An 18,782-nucleotide genomic window follows, 5' to 3' on the forward strand; every position below is an offset into this window, starting at 1 on the left:
GGACATTCAGTTTCATGGGCTTTGAAATTGTGAGACCGGGTCATCCCCTCGTCCCAACCCGCCCCGACGCTTTCTTCATGGCTTACAGCATCGAAAGAGACACGGATAGTGACGAATAAAGCTTCTCAATCACATTTTGCTTCTAATAACTATGCTGTATCTCACCCAACATGGTCACCATTTAAAGAAACGGTATGATTGTGTCAAATTGACTCCAACTCCCCCCACTCCCTTCCCTCTGTTAATTACTACGTTGTAGTTCTTGTAAGGGTTGTGCTGTATTTTCAGTCGTATTTGCACTAGTGTAAACCAAATTTCTACAGTGACCATTAGTTTAAGCCATTACCACTGGGCTTAACTTCCAATGTAATCGGATTCTTTGCTGATTCCCCTTCACCCATTCCCACGCTGATCATTTTTAGAGCTTAATATTTATGGTTAAAATCTCTCGAGCAACAATGTATGTAGAATCATGGTTTTCATTGCTGATATGTTGATTTTTCTTTTTACCGTTGGCTTCAAGTTGTTGTGCTTTTTTTTTTTTTCTTTCTAAATGTGTGCATGAATTTTGGAGTTTAGTTATGACTTCAATAGGATCTGTCTGCATGTTTGCTACAGTGTGCAGAATAAATGCTCACCCTACACCACTGACTTGGTTTTGCTACCTCTTTTCGTTTCCACATGCATAATGTAAATTATTAGACCATATCTCACTGGGTTTTCAGAAAACTGCGTTGTCCTTTTAACCCCTGATGTTTTGTAATATTCAATTTTTCCAGGTATTGTTAATAAGTAAACTCCACAAGGTCAACCTCAATATGATTTTGTAATACATTGTATATATTGTAAAGGCCCTTACATTGGAATAATCAGACCCCTGTGAGTATGATAAAATAGTTTAATATGTAACATTTCACAGGTTAATTTTGTAGGAAGAACTAGGAAACCAAGGTAATCCATCTGTACAAAGTGCTGCAAGGGAAGAAAATTAAGAGTTTGTTCACTCATTTTTAGTTGGTCTCTTCAAAGATTTACCTAAAAGAAGGAACTAAATCAAAAGTGGGCCAATTTAACTTATAAACAGGAACATATGCTTAAAGGTTTAGTTCACTTTAAAATAAAAATTACCCCATGATGTATTCGCCTTCAGGCCATCCTATGTGTATATGACATTCTGATGAACAATTATATTAATTTTCCACACTTTATAATGGCAGTAAAAATGAACAGATAAATTATGATTAGCTTCATGATTTTGAAATCGGTCATCAAGTCGTTATTTAGGGGTTTTTTTTGCGCACAAACTATTCTCGTCACTTCATAAAGTTATTGTAGAACCACTGTAGTGAGACAGACTTTTAAACAACATTTTTGGTACCTTTTATGGGTCTTGAGAGTGTCCCGTACATTGTGCCAATGGAGGCCTTTCTGAGCCATCGGATTTCAACTAAAATATCTTTTGTATTCCGAAGATGAACAGAGGTCTTATGGGTGTCGAACGACATGAGGGTAAGTAATGACAGAATTTTCATTTTTTGGGTGAACTAACCCTTTAATGAAGGCCTTCTGAAGCGGCTTTATGGTGATTTATGTGAGGAAAAACATCAATAAGTAAAATATCTAACTTCCATAAGACCGCCTTCCATATTCAACTTACGAAGAAAGTATAATGCACTTTTTTGAGCTTCAAACTAATGGGCCCCGTTTACTGTCATTATAAAGCTTGGAAGAGCCAGAATATTTATTTATACTCCGATAACTCATTGTTGTCGTCTGAAAGGAAGTCATATACACCTAGGATGGCTTATGAGTGAGTAAATCATGGGCTAATTTTCATTTGAAAATGATCTAATCCTTTAATTCATGGCCAAGATATCAATTTTTTTCTGCATGTCAAGTGTGGGCTCTACATTTTTTTTGTTGTTGAAGTTTTGTTAAGATGGGAAGTATACAGCATCACATGAATATGAATTACAAATATGCTAAAAGATGTTGCATTTTTAGGATATCAACACAGTTCATTTAGTTTGAATAACTACATTAGTCTACAGCTTTATCCAAGGCACACCAACTGACAATTGTAATTAACATTAGCATTTTCGAGCCCGATCACATGAAAATGCGTATAAATAATACGAGTGCAATGTCGTGGAATGTATAGGCTACGGCAAAATGAGTTTTGGCGTGCATATGATACGCACTTTATGGTGTATTATACGCACAAACCCCCCATCCTACCCAAGAGCGTGTCATATACACGCCATAAAGTGCATATATGCACATTCCATGACATTGCACACTGGTACTATTGATACGCATTCTCATGTGATCGTGTTGCATTTTCATGTTAAGCAGGTTTATTAAAGTTGTGAAGGCCCATGCGTTCAGTTATGCTACGCATAATCTTGGGGTCAGTAAGGGATAGATATTGCAGGCAGAGATAGTCTTCCCAGTCCAAGGCATAGTGATCCTGAAAGAGTCCCTTTTCGGCAAGCTTGAGGACCAAAAGAGATCGCTTAAGTAGCAGCCAATTAGAAAACACAGAGCTCTCCAGTTGGTTCTGCTGAAAAAGTCCCTGTCGTGGACCCCAAAGCAAGGCCTGGAGGACACCCGCCACATCGGCCAATAGTAACCCAGGTTTCTTAGATGTAAGCTGGGTGACCAGCCACAGCAAACCTGGAGAGTATGGAGAGTCTTGTGGCACCTTCCACACGGATGAGCAACTGTCAGTGAGATGTAGGCAGTACCTCAGCAAAGTCCCCAATTGGAACTCCTTAGATGTTGCTTCTTCAACAACGTCGTCCTCAAACCGGCTTTTCAAGACCAAACGAGGCGTGCCCCACTTCTCCCATAAGGTTTGACAAATCTCACTTTTGTGTATTTGCTCTTCGGACACTGTGATCCCGGGTTTACCTTTAGAAGTGTCTGTATTCATCTCCCTAACCTTCATTTTACAAGGGTATTCCCTAGTGTCAGCCCCCTTGCTCGTGATATGAGGCCACACTAAAGTTACACTCTGTGGTTTCAGTTCCCTGTAAATTACTTTAAAACGTCCCAACTGCTGTAGTCCTTGTACCAACTGGAGGGCAAGAAGACAAAGCCTCCTCTCATAAACCTCAGGAAAGGTAGAGTGCAAAGAGTGTCCTTCCTCAACAAAGTCCTCCAGTGTTCCTGATGGAAAGTCTCTTACCACAGTCACACTACAACCTTTCTCCAGAAGATCAGCTACTGTTTGCTGCTGGCAAACTTCAGCGGTGTCCCCATGTGAAGGCTCTGAAGTTGTCTGAGCATGCTGGGAGGTGGAAGTTTGATCCGTAGCTGTGCATTGTGGGAAATGGACCACTCCTTGCTCAATGTTAGGATGCGGAATGGATTCAGCGCAATCTGATGCCGAATCTTCTCTGTGAACCTGCCGAAACACTTAGGAGTCATTTTCTTTTATTCAGTTAAGTAACATGCAACGTAGGATTCTTTAAGTTCACATAGTCCCTTACCCAAAAACGGTTGCATTGTGCTTACACTAGCCCTTAAATATACTTAGCACATGTCAAACTGCTGTTGCTCAACACCTGGCATGATGAAGGAAGTGTGGTTTGAGGGTTTTTTTCTGCAAGCTAGGGTTGCCTTATAAGGGTGTGCACTCTACTTGTGGTTCAGGGGCTCGGCCTGGGAAGCGTTAATGGCCTACTTACAGTTTTGGATTGTAAACCCTTGTGCGCAAATACACAAACAATTGCGGATTGCTACAGTACATCTAATGTAGATTGATGGTCTCCTTGTGTAATTGCAGTGTTGATGTTCTTACCTTTGCTGAAAACAGTCTCTCAGGAATCTTCGAACAACGCACCAAGTAGAAAGCGTCCCTCTCATTCCACTGCTGCCCACACAACATGAAGTCATTAGGCTGAGAAGTCTTTGCCGTCTCCATTTCCTGTTCACTTGGGAAGATGTTCGATTCAATGTTTTGCAACGCGTCTCTGAGAAACTGAAGATAGCACTCTTGAATACCCATGGAAACTTGCTCATGGCTCTGGAAGCTTCTGAAGACTCGTTGAAGTTGCTCTTCTTGTGTATCAAAGTTCACCTTGTGCAAGGACGGACCTTGAAGTTGCTCCTCTTGTACCTCTTCCTCTTGTAGTGTAGGTGTGCCATGGAATGGCGTTATCATGTATAATGGGTTTTCATAGTTGGAGGTTCCTGTATGATCATGGTAAGGTGGGTCCAGAGCCTCCGCTGGGAGGGATTGGGTTCTCTTCAGACTCTTTTTGGGTACTGGAGGCGGAGTTTGATCTGAGAAGAATCTTGCCTGGTGATTTTCTGAGCAACACAACAAGGTAAAAATGACTTCTTGCGATAGAGCACACACATGCATTCTCAGATGTCGTGCATGTTATGGAAATAGTCTCAGTTCCAACAGGGCCGTGAGAAACAGACTTTAGTTGTCTGTTTAGTGGCTTACTGATTGGTTTCAGGTGTTACTTCCCTCAAAATACTTATGTATACAAGAAATCAAGTGTTAAAAAACCTAACCAGAAATGATGAAGGCTATGCATTTGAAACCTTATAGAATCCAGTTCTCATTTTAATAAGATCCTCATCACTTACTGCAAAACGAACCTTTTTGCATTAAACTTTACAAGCACACCCTTTCATCCAGATAATGCCAGACATTATAAGTGCTCACCATAGCGCAGATGATGTATCGGACAGTGGGCTGCATTACAATAAGTAGGAGTGAACACTTCAGCAAACGGAGACATGGGGGTCTGTGGTCCAGACAAGAGTAGATCTCCAACCTTCAGATCTAGTTCCTGGATGGAGCTCGAAGAAGACTTGCTCCTAAACGTGTGCACATGCGACAGAACAAGTTACTGAGCTAGACCCGCTTCATTTGTATTTCTTTACACTGAGCAACGAGTGCCTTTCGTGGTATGAGGTTTCCTGTATTACAGCTTGCATGTGTCACGCCATAACACCAGCATTTCTTACCTGCGCTGTTTGATGGGCAGTGCAGGTGGCGATGCCCCTTCTGACGCTCCCAAGAGAGTGTAGTCTGTAGCTTGATCCATTTTAGTTTAGCGTGTGACAGTGCCAGAGTCGGTGAATGTGCTTTACCCTCCTACAAATGTCAGTTCCTGTAATTTTCTTCTAGTGCTTTAGCACACACGCAGTCATCTCACTTACTCTCTCTGTGGCTCTCTCAGACATTGCCACAGCATATCTACCATCTGAGGTTGGCAGCGGAAAAGCTGAGTGCATTTTGTGCACATGTGTTCAATGTACTTTCAAATACGGAAATTTTAAAATAAGGAACCAGTTTTTGTAAGTTTATGTACCTCTTTATGTCGTGGCATGTTTATTGCCATTGTTCTCATGCGCTGAGCTAAATTTGTGTCGAATATGAATCTAAGGACTTTTTATCTTATTGAGCATTTCTATAAACTGGAGTAATATTTAACGGGTTCGTTTAACGGGAGATTGACAAACGGATCGGTGCAGCTTCTGCAGTAATGCGGTCGATGTACCGGTCTGTTGTGGTGAAGAAAGAGCTAAGCCGTAAGGCGAAGCTCTCGATTTACCGGTCAATCTACGTTCCTACTCTCACCTATGGTCATGAGCTTTGGGTCATGACCGAAAGGACAAGATCCCGGATACAGGCGGCCGAAATGAGTTTTCTCCGCAGGGTGGCTGGGCGCTCCCTTAGAGATAGGGTGAGGAGCTCAGTCACTCGGGAGGAACTCGGAGTAGAGCCGCTGCTCCTCCACATCGAGAGGGGTCAGTTGAGGTGGCTCGGGCATCTGTTCCGGATGCCTCCTGAGCGCCTTCCCGGGAAGGTGTTTCGGACATGTCCAACCGGGAGGAGGCCCCGGGGAAGACCTAGGACACGCTGGAGGGACTATGTCTTCCGGCTGGCCTGGGAACGCCTCGGTGTCCCCCCGGAAGAGCTGGAGGAAGTGTCTAGGGAGAGGGAAGTCTGGGCATCTCTGCTTAGACTGCTGCCCCCGCGACCCAGCCCTGGATAAAGCAGAAGAAGATGGATGGATGGATGGGATGGATGGAGTAATATTTAATAGTTTTGATATTTTATGTGTTTTCTACAGAACATGAAACTAAGCAACTTGAAGCACACTAGTAACAAACTCCTTGCAACAATGAAGTTGGAAAATGCTTGGAGACAAACACTTTGCAAGATACCAGTGTAATCATCATACACTGTCATATTTCAGTCACTAGAGGACGCTGTTGTCCCTTTATACATAATAAGCAACATCAAACATGACTTGAGACATATGCCCTGTCCCCTGTACACTTCATATGCACTTATGGTCTGGTTGACTTACAATGGCTGCCGTGTGCAAATGTCTGTTAAGTCCATGGCTGCTTCCGAAATCGCATACTCTCTTGAGTAGGTACTTATTTTGAATAAGTAATTACTTCACTGCTAAAAAAGTATGTTCTCTATAGTATGAATGTAATCTGGGCATACTTCGCCATGTTGCCCTTATGACGTGACCTACCAGCGTCAGTTACGACGCTTCACTGCCATTCACAAATCCTCTCCCGAGACCTCATGGGATAGTAAAGTGTCCTTTGTATGCACACTTCATAATCTCGCTGGAAGAATTATGTCAACTGGGTACTTTTTGCTTACTCTTTATGAGTACTGTAAATTCGGGCATACTTCTTTTGTGACACACTGTTTTTCACCAACTATATAGTAGGGAAGTATGTGATTTCGGATACAGCCCATGAGACCGTTGTCATTTTCGGCTTCAGAAGGGTGCTCGCAAGCGCCCTCTTTGCGGTCGATATGCACCCTCGATGTGCACTTTTGCCGAGCCGGCACTGAAGCGAGCTCCACAGCAGACTGCCATAGGCTGCATTCAAAACCACATACTTCCCTACTATGTAGTATGCGAAAAACAGTATGTGACAAAAGAAGTACGTCCAAATTCAAAGTACTCATTAAAGAGTTGGCAAAAAGTACCCGGATGACCTACTACTTCCGGCAAGATTCTGAAGTGTGCATACGACAGACACTTTACTATCCCATGAGACCACGGTAGAGGATTTATGAATGAGATTGAGGCAGAAAAAAAAGGTAAAACAACGATAAAGTTGAAAATATAGTGTTTTTGCTAAAGGACATTAGTATTAGTCTTCACACGAGCGCTTTGTAAACACGGGGGCGGTACTTCTGCCTACGTCTTGCATGACCTTTCCTACATGATTACGTCATCCTTAGCACTTCGCAGATCTGCGCAAGATGAACAATTTAGGTTAAAAAGTATATTCTTTTTCTGTTTTTTTTTTTAAAATGCCCGATCGTTTCGCTAGATAAGACTCTATTCCTCGGCTGGGATCACGCAGTACCATTTGAAGCACTTGATTTGGACCTTCAGCATTTTGGTTGCAATTGAAAACCATTATATGATGAAAAATTCTGGAATGTTTTCTTCCGAAAACTTAATTTCTTTTCGACTGAAGAAAGAAAGACATGAACGTCTTGGAAAAGATGGGGGGTGAATAAATTATCAGGAAATTTTAATTTTTGGGGTGAACTAATCCTTTAAAATTATATTTAAAAGGCATTTTAACCTTCAATATGCCTTAATTTGAATTTATTTGATTAAATTTTTGTTTACACATGGTTAAATATGTTTACTTGTAGTGGTAACCATGGAAATCTATGTATAGTTTAACTAAAACGCTTGCACGTTTCAGAAAAAATATTTATCAATTTGATACTTCTAAGAGTAAAAAAGACACTATTAAAACTACTACTAATATAAAGAAATATTAGCAATATATATGTGGCTTGCTAAAAAAATGTTTTCAGTATGCATTGCTGATTTTGAATGGCTGTGAATGGAGAAACAATAGATTTAAAAAAAAAAAATAAGACTAACCGTGTTGAACTATAGCCTATAACCTGTCGATAAAAGTATCCAAACAGTTGCTCACCAGTCTAATAAAACACATAACATATTAAACATAAACATATTTTGATAGGAGGCGCAATGACATGGGCTGTGTCACTGGTTAAAATAGCCGATTTGGCTGGATTGTTGGAAAAATTTGGGATAAGTAGACAAGTCAGCAATATATATTTGATTGTTTTAGTGTTTTTTGTATATCTTATCCAATAATCTTACATATTGTCCCTTAAAACTCAAGGCATGCAGCTCAAGAGGAACATTCCCTATTTAAAGGTGCACTGTGTAAATTTTAGCGACATCTAGCTGTGAGGTAGCACATAGAGAAGCTACGGTGGCCGACACAGGACAAAGGTGTCGTCGTCTGAGACAGCAGAGAGTATCTAGCGCTCTGTAGAGAAGTTTGTCCGTTTAGGGCCACTGTAGAAACATGGCAGCGCAAAATGGCGATTTCACTGTAAGGGGACCCGAGGTGTATGTAGATAGAAATGGCTCATTCTAAGGTAATAAAAACATAACGGTACATTATGTAATGTCTTTATACACCACTGAAAACATAGTTATGTATATTATATTGCATTTATGTCAATAGATCCTTATAAATACTACACACTGCACCTTTAAGGCCTCCATTCAGACTGAGCTCTGTGATCAGGCTGTAGTGTCTTCAGTCTTTTGTCCTTATTGTGTATAGCTGAATCTTGCTCAGAGGACTTGAAAACACAGATAAAAGATCTATGACCAAACAGATTGCATAGATTTCCTTAAAAGGTGAAAACAGTTATGAAATATAGCAGCAATGAGGCACAGTTGACAAAGGGGTCAAATTAAAGCAATGTGTGATGCCTTTTTAAAGGTATTTTTCCTTTAGTATTTATTTTATTTTATTTTTTGCTCCCACAAAATGCGTTTTTTTCCCCCCTCCATAATAGCAATAATTAAAAACTGTGAACACACAGAAAATATAAATTATAGGTTAACTTAGGTTCAATGTATGAATTTTTTCAACGTTTCAAACTGTCTCTACTCTTGCTGTCATAATAGAATCCAGATGTAGGATTTGCATGTTTTGATGCGCAAACGGAGATTTCTTACAAGACCATCATGTCCATAAAGTGCAGATCAAAAGATGAATTGCCCAGTTCTAATTTAAGACATGAGTGCAGGGAAGAAGAAGCTCTCATCAAAATAAAAAAGAAGCAAAGAAGCGAGGACAATAACAACGCAAGCACTGAAGAGACCCTGAAGTGGACCATCATTAAGATCATATGCTGCTCTCAGTAATGAGACTCTTCACATGCTTTGAGGGCTGGGGCTTCCTTACGCACAGATTATGCCACAGATTTACGTCAGTAGCCTTGTCATGTCGTCAATCAATGCTGACAAAATTCAAGGAAACTGTCTTATGAGCCCACTTGAACCTAAATGGAGTCTTACTATGCAATATTCAAAGATGCCAAGTGAATTTTGAATACCATTTCCATATAACTCAGTATTATTCTTTTTTTGATAGTTGCATTAAACACACACATACAAACACATATTAGGGACGCATCGGCAACATATCATTATCGTCAATAAATGCTAATTTTTAAAGTCCTCATGAAATCAAAATGGACCCTATTTACTTTATTAGCACATATTACAGGTCATATGCTGCGTTCACACCAAACGCGAATAGAGTGTCAAAATTGCTTCTAGTTGGACGCTTGAACATTTTGAATCCATTCGCGCGTCCACAGTGAATTGGACGCGCGTATAAATCGAGCGTTTGAAGCGAAATACACGCGCGTTCAATGTGCTCCAGGAGAAATAAGTCATAAAACACCTCTCTGCCTCTTTTCATTTTCATTAAAAATATATATTAAACATTAATAGCCACACAAATGTGGTCCAGGCAACGCACTACATTATCTTCACTGCATGTATATTTAAATATCCTTAAAAAAATAAAGTTATGAAACTTCTCTTTGCCCTCAGTCAAAACGATTTGGCAGACAACAAATTATAGATTCATGACACCAAAAATCACCCGTTAGATCCACACAAGAAGAATTCTATCTCACGTTTAACCAGTACAGAGACATACGAGCCAGCGGCAAACGTCAGAAGGACTGGCCGAGTAAAGGCTGCTCTCGCCGGGGTTAATGAGCGCTGAGTGCCCGATGATCGCCTGGATCTCACAACTCCACAAACACAAGATCATTTTTTTTAAATAGGCGCTCTCTTTATAAATAAACCACAGATTTGAGCTTTAAACAACTACATTCTCACCGGAAAAAGTCTTAAAACTACATTTTGTGACACAATAGTAGTATTTTTAAATTATGCGGGGTTTCTCATCACATCACTTTACCACGTGACAGCAGCCAGCAGGCTCCTAATTGGTTAACGCGGCGCGAATTGACGGCAGAGTTCCAATTTTTCAACTCAGGCGTCAGACGCGAATTCGCTTCAAACGCGTGAATGCACAAAAAGCACCACTCGCACGTAACGCGCGTATTGCGCAAGACACTCAATTCGTGTCAAATTCTCGTCATTCGCACGACGGAATTGCGTCCATCGCGCCGCGCAAAACGCGTCTATCGCGCCGCAGGACCTCCAGACGCACGTCAACACGCCTTTCCATTGACTTAACATTGAAATCACTCGCTCCTAATGCTTTATTCGCGTATGGTGTGAACGCAGCAGTATTGTGAACAATTAATCCATGCAAGTTAATACACAGAAAAATGTTTTTGTCGCTGTAATCTTTAATCAAAATCTGAAAAGTTACTTCCAGTCTGGAAATGGCGTTCCTTCTCAGATTACATCAGTTTGACGGCTTAGGTTTGAATATCCTTAACCATTCCCCTCCAACCATTAGTCTGCTATGAGCGAGACATGGAAAGGAGGAGCGCTGAAGTAACACCCTGCCCTCTATTTAATATTCCATTTCACTTGGAAATACGTCACAGCACTGAAGAAAACTCACTTGCTACTTCCGGTTCACTGGGACTTTAATGTTATCGTTATCGATCCGACAAGAACTTTTGTCCGATATATTCTAGCCGACAGATAAAGTATTATTTCCTTCAGCTGAGACACTTCAGATGCGCAGTGTTCACAATGATGGTTTGAATGGCTTGAAATGTGATCGTAAAATGCATTCACTCAAACATTCACTGATGCTCAAGAAGAAAACACATTAAGAGCTGGGGGGTGAAAACTTCTGAACAGGATGATTTTTTCTTTTTTATATATACATTTTTTTCATTTAGTACTGCCCTTCGGAAGCAACAGAAGATTCTTTTACATGTTTCCCAGAAGACAAATTAAATACAATTTATCTTGATCTTCAAATTCATAAAGTTTTCACCCCCCGGCTCTTAATGCATCGGGTTGTCTTCTGGAGCATCAGTGAATGTTTGAACCTTTTAATAGTTGCGTTTGAGTCCCTCAATTGTTCTCAGTGTGTAAAGATGCATCTCAAAATCATACAGTCACTGCTGGAAAGGGTTCAAATATGCAAAAGATTTTTCTGAAGAATGTTGGGTAGCTGAACTGCTCAGGACAAACAAGGGACTTTTTATAAATTCAGCAATTTTTTTGTCTTGTGGACTTTTTAAAAACTTATTTTATGTAAAATTCAGGACAGTAGGCTACTAAATAAAAAATAACATGCGTTTTGTATGATCCCTCTTATTTTGTTAAAATTATTCACATTTTCACAGATTCTGCAAGGGGTGTGTAAACTTTTGAGCAAGACTGTGTGTGTGTGTGTGTGTGTGTGTGTGTGTGTGTGTGTGTGTGTGTGTGTGTATTCTTATGTCTAAATACAGTGGCAGGAAAAAGTATTTGGACTCTCTCAAGTCACACCTGTATACTGCTTTAGGCACAAAATATCAAACAAATTATGCTATACATTTTCTCAGAACTTCCAGCTGGATTCAATTTTGCACAATATAAAATATATTTCCATTAAGTGTTTTGCTGTGTTTTGACACTGTATGTCAAAAGACAAACCATTTGTATTTTCAAAAACTTTTATTTTCATTGTACGATCATAACATCTATCTGAACATCTGAACATGAGGAATTCATGCATAAAATGAATAAATTATCTCTCTCTCTCTCTCTCTCTCTCTCACACACACACACACACACACACACACACACTTGTTGATTCACAATAGAAGGCGATTGATTGTCATGTTATTGAGCAACATTGCTCTGGGTTTGTTCATTTGTGGTTTAAATCGAAAGACTTTCTTTCTTGTTTGCGAAGAATTCCCCAAAGGCTTCGTTTGCTTTTGCTGACCGGTGCTTGTTTTACTGGCTCACTCTTCTGAGCCAGTTGCCTCTGAATCTCGATTCCTGTAAGGCTGTGGCTTCTAAAGAAACGATGAGCGACAGGAGACTGATGTGGAGGGGTGCAGGCATGTATCTGAATGGGGGATGTCCTGACAGGGACGCTTCTTTTCGTTTCCAGCTTATGGTGCCTAGAAGTGTTGACCTCTTCATCGTGACCCCAACGTCTATGTCCCTGGAAGAAGAGCGCCTCTTCGTCGGCCATTTGTGGGCTTTTGCTCAAAGTTACGAAGCCGTATGGGGTGGTGACCTTGGGAAGGTGAGGTAAGGAGAGAGCCGCTTGGCTAGCAGGGTCAGAGCAATGTTTGAGATCCGAGAAAGCTTTTCTTCCAGGTACAGGAGATATGCTGCATCCAGAGGATGACGATGACACTGATGAAGAAAGCGAAAGCCGGGCATGATAGGATCCGCTAATGTCGTCGTTGCTCCCCCAGTCCACCTCTTCTTCGCCCTGTCGTTCTTTGTCATTCGCTCTGGATCTATAGCCATCCTCCAGGGCGAGTTTTGGAATGGTGAATTGTGGGATGCTGTCCGGGGTCACGACGATACTGTGTATGCTGTCTTTACTTCCTCGGCTTTCTAAGCCCAGGAAACTTCCGAACGAGCAACTTCTCGCGGTGGCCCATTTGAGCGCGAGTATTCCCGCGGAGCTGTGCCTGCGCGCGAACGGGAATCCCGCGCTTTCTGTCTCGCTCTCGGCACTCGTCCCCGAGCAGTTTCCAACACTGATGGTGCGCGTCACCGTCATGTTCTTGTGCGTTGCTGCCATGCTGTGCTCTGCCTTACTGTATATCAAATAGTAAAATATATTGTTTATTAGGCTACCTGTTTGTGGAAAGTTGTGACTGGAAGAACAACCTCAGAGATTTATAGTCCTCCAGACCCTTCAAATCTGTTTGTTTTAGACGTGCGTAAATGTGACGAGGGAGCTGTGCCCGGAAACACGCCCATATGTGGATCTCTCCCGCCTGACGAGTCTCCTCAGTGACTGAAGTTGATGACAGGAACCCCTCACGAAAATGTAGTTTGGTAACCATAGTTGCTGTTATTACAGTTGAAAGAATAAATAGCTATTAAAAACATAATGAAAACTTGTGGAAAAGAGATAGTAGACCTATGAATAGCCTGTAGATAATATAGTAGATCAATTATAGGCTAATATATGAAAAAAAAAAATAGTATTTTTCCTTTCATTGTTTAGTGCTTAAGAAACAAATGGATTTTTGGAAAAATTATATTTTATTCATATGTTATGCTATGTCCTTGTCAGTGGACACCAGGACTCACTTGTTTAAAAAATAAAATTACATGAAATTATTTATTTTTCATTCACCAATACATTTTTAGGTTGCATAATTTTTGAAACCAGAATTTGTTTAAAGATGATTTTCAACTAGGCTACGTTATGAAAGGAACAAATTGATATGCCATTTTACTTAATGCAATATATGGGTAAAATGGCCATACATGGGTTTTCCCATTCAATGCAATGCACACTGGATCTAATTTGCATATTAATGTTTTCTTGGAGCAACATGTAATGACAAAATTAGTGTAAAAATGGGGGTAATAGTTGGCAACATTTTCATTGATATGTAATTCCAGCAGCACCTGACCAATCATAGAACTTATCATTCTATTCATTTTCTGTCTGTCTAATTTATAAAAAATAAAAAAAAGAGTTCTGTCCTGTGTGTTCTGTGCTAGATTAACTGAGACTTGTAACAGCACTTGCATACTGTTGCCCTTGACTGTTCTAGTTGCTTCTATTGCTCTCATTTGTAAGTCGCTTTGGATAAAAGCGTCTGCTAAATGACTAAATGTAAATGTAATTTCTTTCCCTATTCACTTGTTGTGTCTCATAAAATGCCTGATAAACATGATTTAATGTCCTCTATTGAGGACATGTATGAAAGTAACAGAAAGTCATATTTTGATTAGAAACCCCATAAGATTTTCCTGAGATATTGATGTGTAACAAAAGTTAAAGTAGTCATATTTAAATGTTATTTACAAAATATGATAATATTTCCATAAGAGTGCAAAATTTGATCATTCAGACCAAGGGGAAGTTTTTGTCCTGGTGAAACCTCAAAACAAATGGTATCTCTGAAAAGCCCTGAATGTGCTCTTACAGGACATTTAGACTAAAACTGTGACATGTATGCTGTCAGAGAAATTCACTAAAATATAATGTCCTCGTACGTGGCATCCAGGAGGATAAATTATTATACCGTATCATATTTATGTGTAATGTGTTTTTACTCCAAGGTAGGCTACTTCAAACAATTCAATGGTATAGTGTGCACAAAACAACAGGATTTTAGTTTAAAATTTGTATAAATGTAAGGATATATTTTTAGGAATATTTTTTTGTTTGTTTTGTTTATGATTTTTTTTGATCCACAATCATTGTGAGGCAATTTATTTAAAAACAGATTACACTGGAATTAATTAATTTAAACAAAACGAGAAATGTACCTTGTATATAATTTTTTTAAAAATATATTATTCATTTATATTATTTAAATGTTCACATTTTATTGTTTTTACCTTTACATGAATTTGTTTTCAAGGTAACATTAAGATGCAAAAAAAGTGGCAATAGCATATTGCTTTTACCAAACATACAAGACATTCAAGTCGCCTTTATTTATATAGGGATTTTTGCAATGCAGATTGTTTCAGGAACAGGAAAATAATGCAATAAAGTTTGTTTTGCTATACAGCAGCTCTAGAAGAAAATGTCATAAGTAGGCCTACGTTCAGTGTTTCCGTTGTAAAAAATCAATCGTTATTAATTTAGGCCTCGGTAATAATGTTGAATATTGAATATGAAGTAATTGCGTACATTTCCATACGTTCTTATTGTATTCAATTTCGTACAAAGCCAAGGTCTCCACGCATGCGCACAAACCGGAGTGGGCTGGGAGAAACTCACCTGTTTTAATTAGCACGTGCGTGGCTGCTTGTAAATTGCTGGGGAATCGCTTTCAGACAGTCGGTGGATTCATTCAGAGAGCATCGAGATGACTAACCAGTGCAACTACACCGTTGAGTCTGAGAACACTGAGGGCCATGAGGCAAGTTTATTCGATTACATTTCCCTCACTGAAACAACAGGTGTTTGTTTTCTAAACACGAAAATGTGCGTTTGTTAAAAAATAAACAAAACGCTTGTCCTCAACAGAAGAAAGCTGTGGCGAAGAGAGGTGGAGTCGTTTCAGCCGTCCTCTGTCGGATTTCACAGTTTTGGCCAGTCAGTTTTACAGTAAGTCTTAAGTGCAAGTGAACTAACTTGTAAATAAGTGAGGTACTGAGTACCCGTTTGGTTAGTGGTCTGTTTGGACATTTAAAATGTCAGACTGTGAACAAACGACCTAAAACACTTGGAAACCACTTTTCTTATACATGCATTTTTTTGCTTAAACTTAAAGCTAGATGATCTGCTAGTATCAGTGGACACTTCTGGTGTATTGAATGACAGGGACACCAGCTAAACCATCATGAGCACCGGGCTGACCAAGACCACCATAAACCAACTGTGACCAGGAAACCAGTTTAAAATAGAAGCATTTACTTGCTTTTTAGTTTCATTTATTTAGGTAATTGTATTTACTCGACTGTGGCTGAGTTATTATTACTAGCTGCATCATGGCAGTGAGTACCTTTTAGGTTTGGTTAGTAGATGGTTTGCTTGCTTATAATGTCAGGCTATTAAACATACAACCTCAAACATTTTGGATTATCAATTTTATTTATATATTATCAACACCGGTGCAAAAAAACACAACCTTAAACTAGCCTATGCTGGTCTGCTTTTTTCAGTGGACACTTTTCAGGTGGCCATTCTCTGAAGCTAGCTAAACCATTGAACACCACACTGGCCAAAACCAGCATAAATCAGTTTAGGCTGGATTTGGTCATCTAATTGTTTTTAAAAATGTATGTATTCCATAAAGTATTAAACAAATCGTTAACTTTCTTTACAAGGTTTTTTTTTTCTTTTTAATGTTTAAAAAATATATATTTTTAAAGCTGCCGTACATAAGTTTTGCCTCTTTGTCGCCATCTCTGTTTGAAACCTGGAATTGCAGTTAGTTGTGTACTGATTATCATCTTTACGTGGGTTGTGCATTGTCACTTCTCCTCAGCACGGGTGAATCTAATGTTTTGGGGAGTATGTGTAGGCTGTCAGTCACTGCACTGGTGTGGAGACTGTACTTCAGATTCTGAATCACAGGTACTACCTCTTGGAAGTATGACCAAAATAAGTTACCGGAAAATGTCATCTGAACAAGTAGGCTGACATTTCTGCCACTTTTGTTCTGACCGACTAAGGAAAAAAAAAAAAGCATGACAAATTCTGTTACCAACGGTGATTTGTTTAATCTAACGTTCGGCTCATATCACATCAAACCATGCAAATTATTAGTATTGTTATACTTTGTTTTCAATTTGTTAATGTTAACATCAGCATTGCGTGACTCTGTATTAGCGTTACCTGTAGTCTAATCCTTTGCATTTGACTACGGGTGTAGGTTATAAATCTAGGCTTGAAAAGGCTATAAATGAAGGCTATAAACGCCACCTGCAGCATCCTCGCATGCACTACTACTACTAGCCGGACTCCTTTATGTATACAGATGTGACAAAAAAAATAAAAAAAGTTGCATTTCCTGTGGAAATCCACCAGTACCAACACATTACAAGCTTACTGTTGAGAATCGGACTAAGGTAAGGAGATGGCTTTGAACACTGGCTGGTTCTGTACTTGCTCAAATTGATTTTGGGTCATTTTTAATAAAATAAAAAAACGTTACAGACTGCAGCTTTAAATACTGTAACTTCATATTTTCGCTTTGATCTTGTATGCCGTTTCTTAAGATGCGGGCTTTCCGTGGCTTGTGGTGGCTGTTTGGGTTCTCCACTCCAGTAAAGGCCATCTCTCCAGCTGGTGAGCAAAAAAGCGTCTCCCCTAAAGAAAGACAGTGCAGAACAGTCCGAAAACGTATCCACAGGGCCACACGGCTGCTGTTGGCCATCCTGCCCCGGCGCCTACAGAGCGCTCTGGGTTATCCGGTCTGCACCAGCATTGGCTGTGCTGTGTCCCCGGGTAAGCTTATCCCTTTACTTTGGGTAAAAAAAAAACACTTTCAGATATGAGACATCAAGTGCAGCAGCTGTTATTTCTGTTTTAGAGGTGCGTTGTTCCCCTACCAAGCCTTGTGGCAAAGGCAGCAAGAGAAAGCAGGATGATTTGGATGAGGACGAGGATGTAGAGCAGCAGTCCTGGGTGGAGGCGCTCACTCAGGAACTGGCCGAGGAAGACCACGCAGTTGATCCAGATTATGAGGTTTGCTTTTCTTTTTCTTCCTGTCGGTATGTATCATTAGTCGCTGCCAAATTTCGGGATACTAATCTTCACCTGCAGCCCAGTGCAATCGAGACGGACAGTGAGGAATACCAGTCACACAATGACACTGAGAGTGACTTGGAAATAGAGAAGGGCGTTGTGGTGATCAGAGACTTGGAGACGGTACAGTTCTCACTCACCACCTTTTTGCTGTCTTTAATTTCTCTGAACTCTATATTCCAAGTCCCCTGTGTTTCTTGTTTCAGGTAGTTCCTCCTGAGGCCTAATGATGGCAGTGTGTACTAATACTAGTATGCTAATCAAGAATGGTGCAACAGTTGCAGTATGTGTTCATTATGTATGTTCTCTGGCTTTGTCGGCATTGCTCATTTAATGGTTTCCCAATTTGCTGCTTGTGTTCAGGTAATTTTGTGTATTTGTGTGTTCAGTGTTACTTTGCCTAATAAAAGTATTTGTAAGTACTATGTCTAGTTTGGTTAAGTGTCCTACACATTTCGGCCAGAGGGTGGCAGATGCGGAATTAGTTGGACTGATGGATGTACAGTCTTGCTGCATTAACCCCCCCCCCCCTTTTTTTTACTAAATATGCAATAGGTGTGCTATAACTATAGTTTTTAATTAAATACTGTACTTGTTGTTGTTTTTTCCCCGTGTATACATTTGTGGTCTTTCATTTGTGTATACGCCATACAAAAATACACTTAATGTTTACACAGTTAAATATTCCATACAGAAAATGTAATATATTTACATGCACACAATGCATGTGTAAAATGCTTTTATATACATGCCAAAAATGTATTCACATAATTGGTGTACAGTAACGGTTAAAAGTATGGTTTTTTTATTTTTTAATGGCTTTGAAAAGAAGTCTTATGCTCAAGTCTGCATTTATTTGCTCAAATACAGAGAAAAACGGTAATATTGTGAAATTACAATTTAATATTTTTATTTTTTTTTGACGCAAAGCTGAATTTTCAGCATCATTACTGCAGTCTTCATTGTCACATGATCCTTCAGAAATCATTCTAATGTTGATTTATTAAAGTTGAAAAGTTGTGCTGCTTTTTTGGAACTTTTTTTTTTTAATAAAAAGAACCGCATCTATTCAAATGCAC

At 39.7% G+C, this 18,782-nt stretch overlaps 3 protein-coding genes across 4 annotated transcripts in view; 2 read left to right on the top strand and 1 right to left on the bottom strand.

Annotated features, from left to right (window-relative positions):
- Positions 1–644, top strand: part of oaz1a (ornithine decarboxylase antizyme 1a) — a gene marked incomplete at its 5' end in the record, with an annotated part of 7,800 nt that extends 7,156 nt beyond the window's left edge. Inside the window, 1 exon segment of the mRNA XM_079808579.1 lies at positions 1–644. This exon segment is cut by the window's left edge and continues 12 nt beyond it. Coding sequence (XP_079664705.1) covers positions 1–119 — 119 coding nt within the window. The 3' untranslated portion in view covers positions 120–644.
- LOC307121123 (inactive tyrosine-protein kinase PRAG1) lies at positions 498–5,200 on the bottom strand. 2 transcript variants are annotated; one of them, XM_079808576.1, is made up of 4 exons: positions 4,990–5,200; positions 4,685–4,839; positions 3,806–4,317; positions 498–3,409 (listed from the first exon to the last, which is right to left on the bottom strand). In XM_079808576.1, exons 1-4 carry the CDS (start codon positions 5,067–5,069, stop codon positions 2,348–2,350), a joined length of 1,809 nt encoding a protein of 602 aa, XP_079664702.1. In that variant the 5' UTR covers positions 5,070–5,200; the 3' UTR covers positions 498–2,347. The 2 variants fall into 2 exon arrangements, with proteins under 2 accessions (XP_079664702.1, XP_079664703.1); XM_079808577.1 differs by having other exon boundaries at positions 3,806–4,290; positions 4,990–5,193.
- Positions 5,201–15,316: 10,116 nt separating this feature from the next.
- On the top strand, positions 15,317–17,930 carry org (oogenesis-related gene; the record flags this gene model as incomplete). Its single annotated transcript, XM_079807069.1, has 5 exons — positions 15,317–15,370; positions 15,478–15,558; positions 17,175–17,403; positions 17,489–17,826; positions 17,910–17,930. The coding sequence occupies 5 exons, from the start codon at positions 15,317–15,319 to the stop codon at positions 17,928–17,930; spliced, it is 723 nt and encodes a 240-aa protein (XP_079663195.1).
- Positions 17,931–18,782: the final 852 nt, after the last annotated feature.

The sequence above is a fragment of the Gobio gobio genome (genome assembly GCF_949357685.1).
Source record: "Gobio gobio genome assembly, chromosome: 24".
Lineage (NCBI taxonomy): Eukaryota > Metazoa > Chordata > Actinopteri > Cypriniformes > Gobionidae > Gobio > Gobio gobio.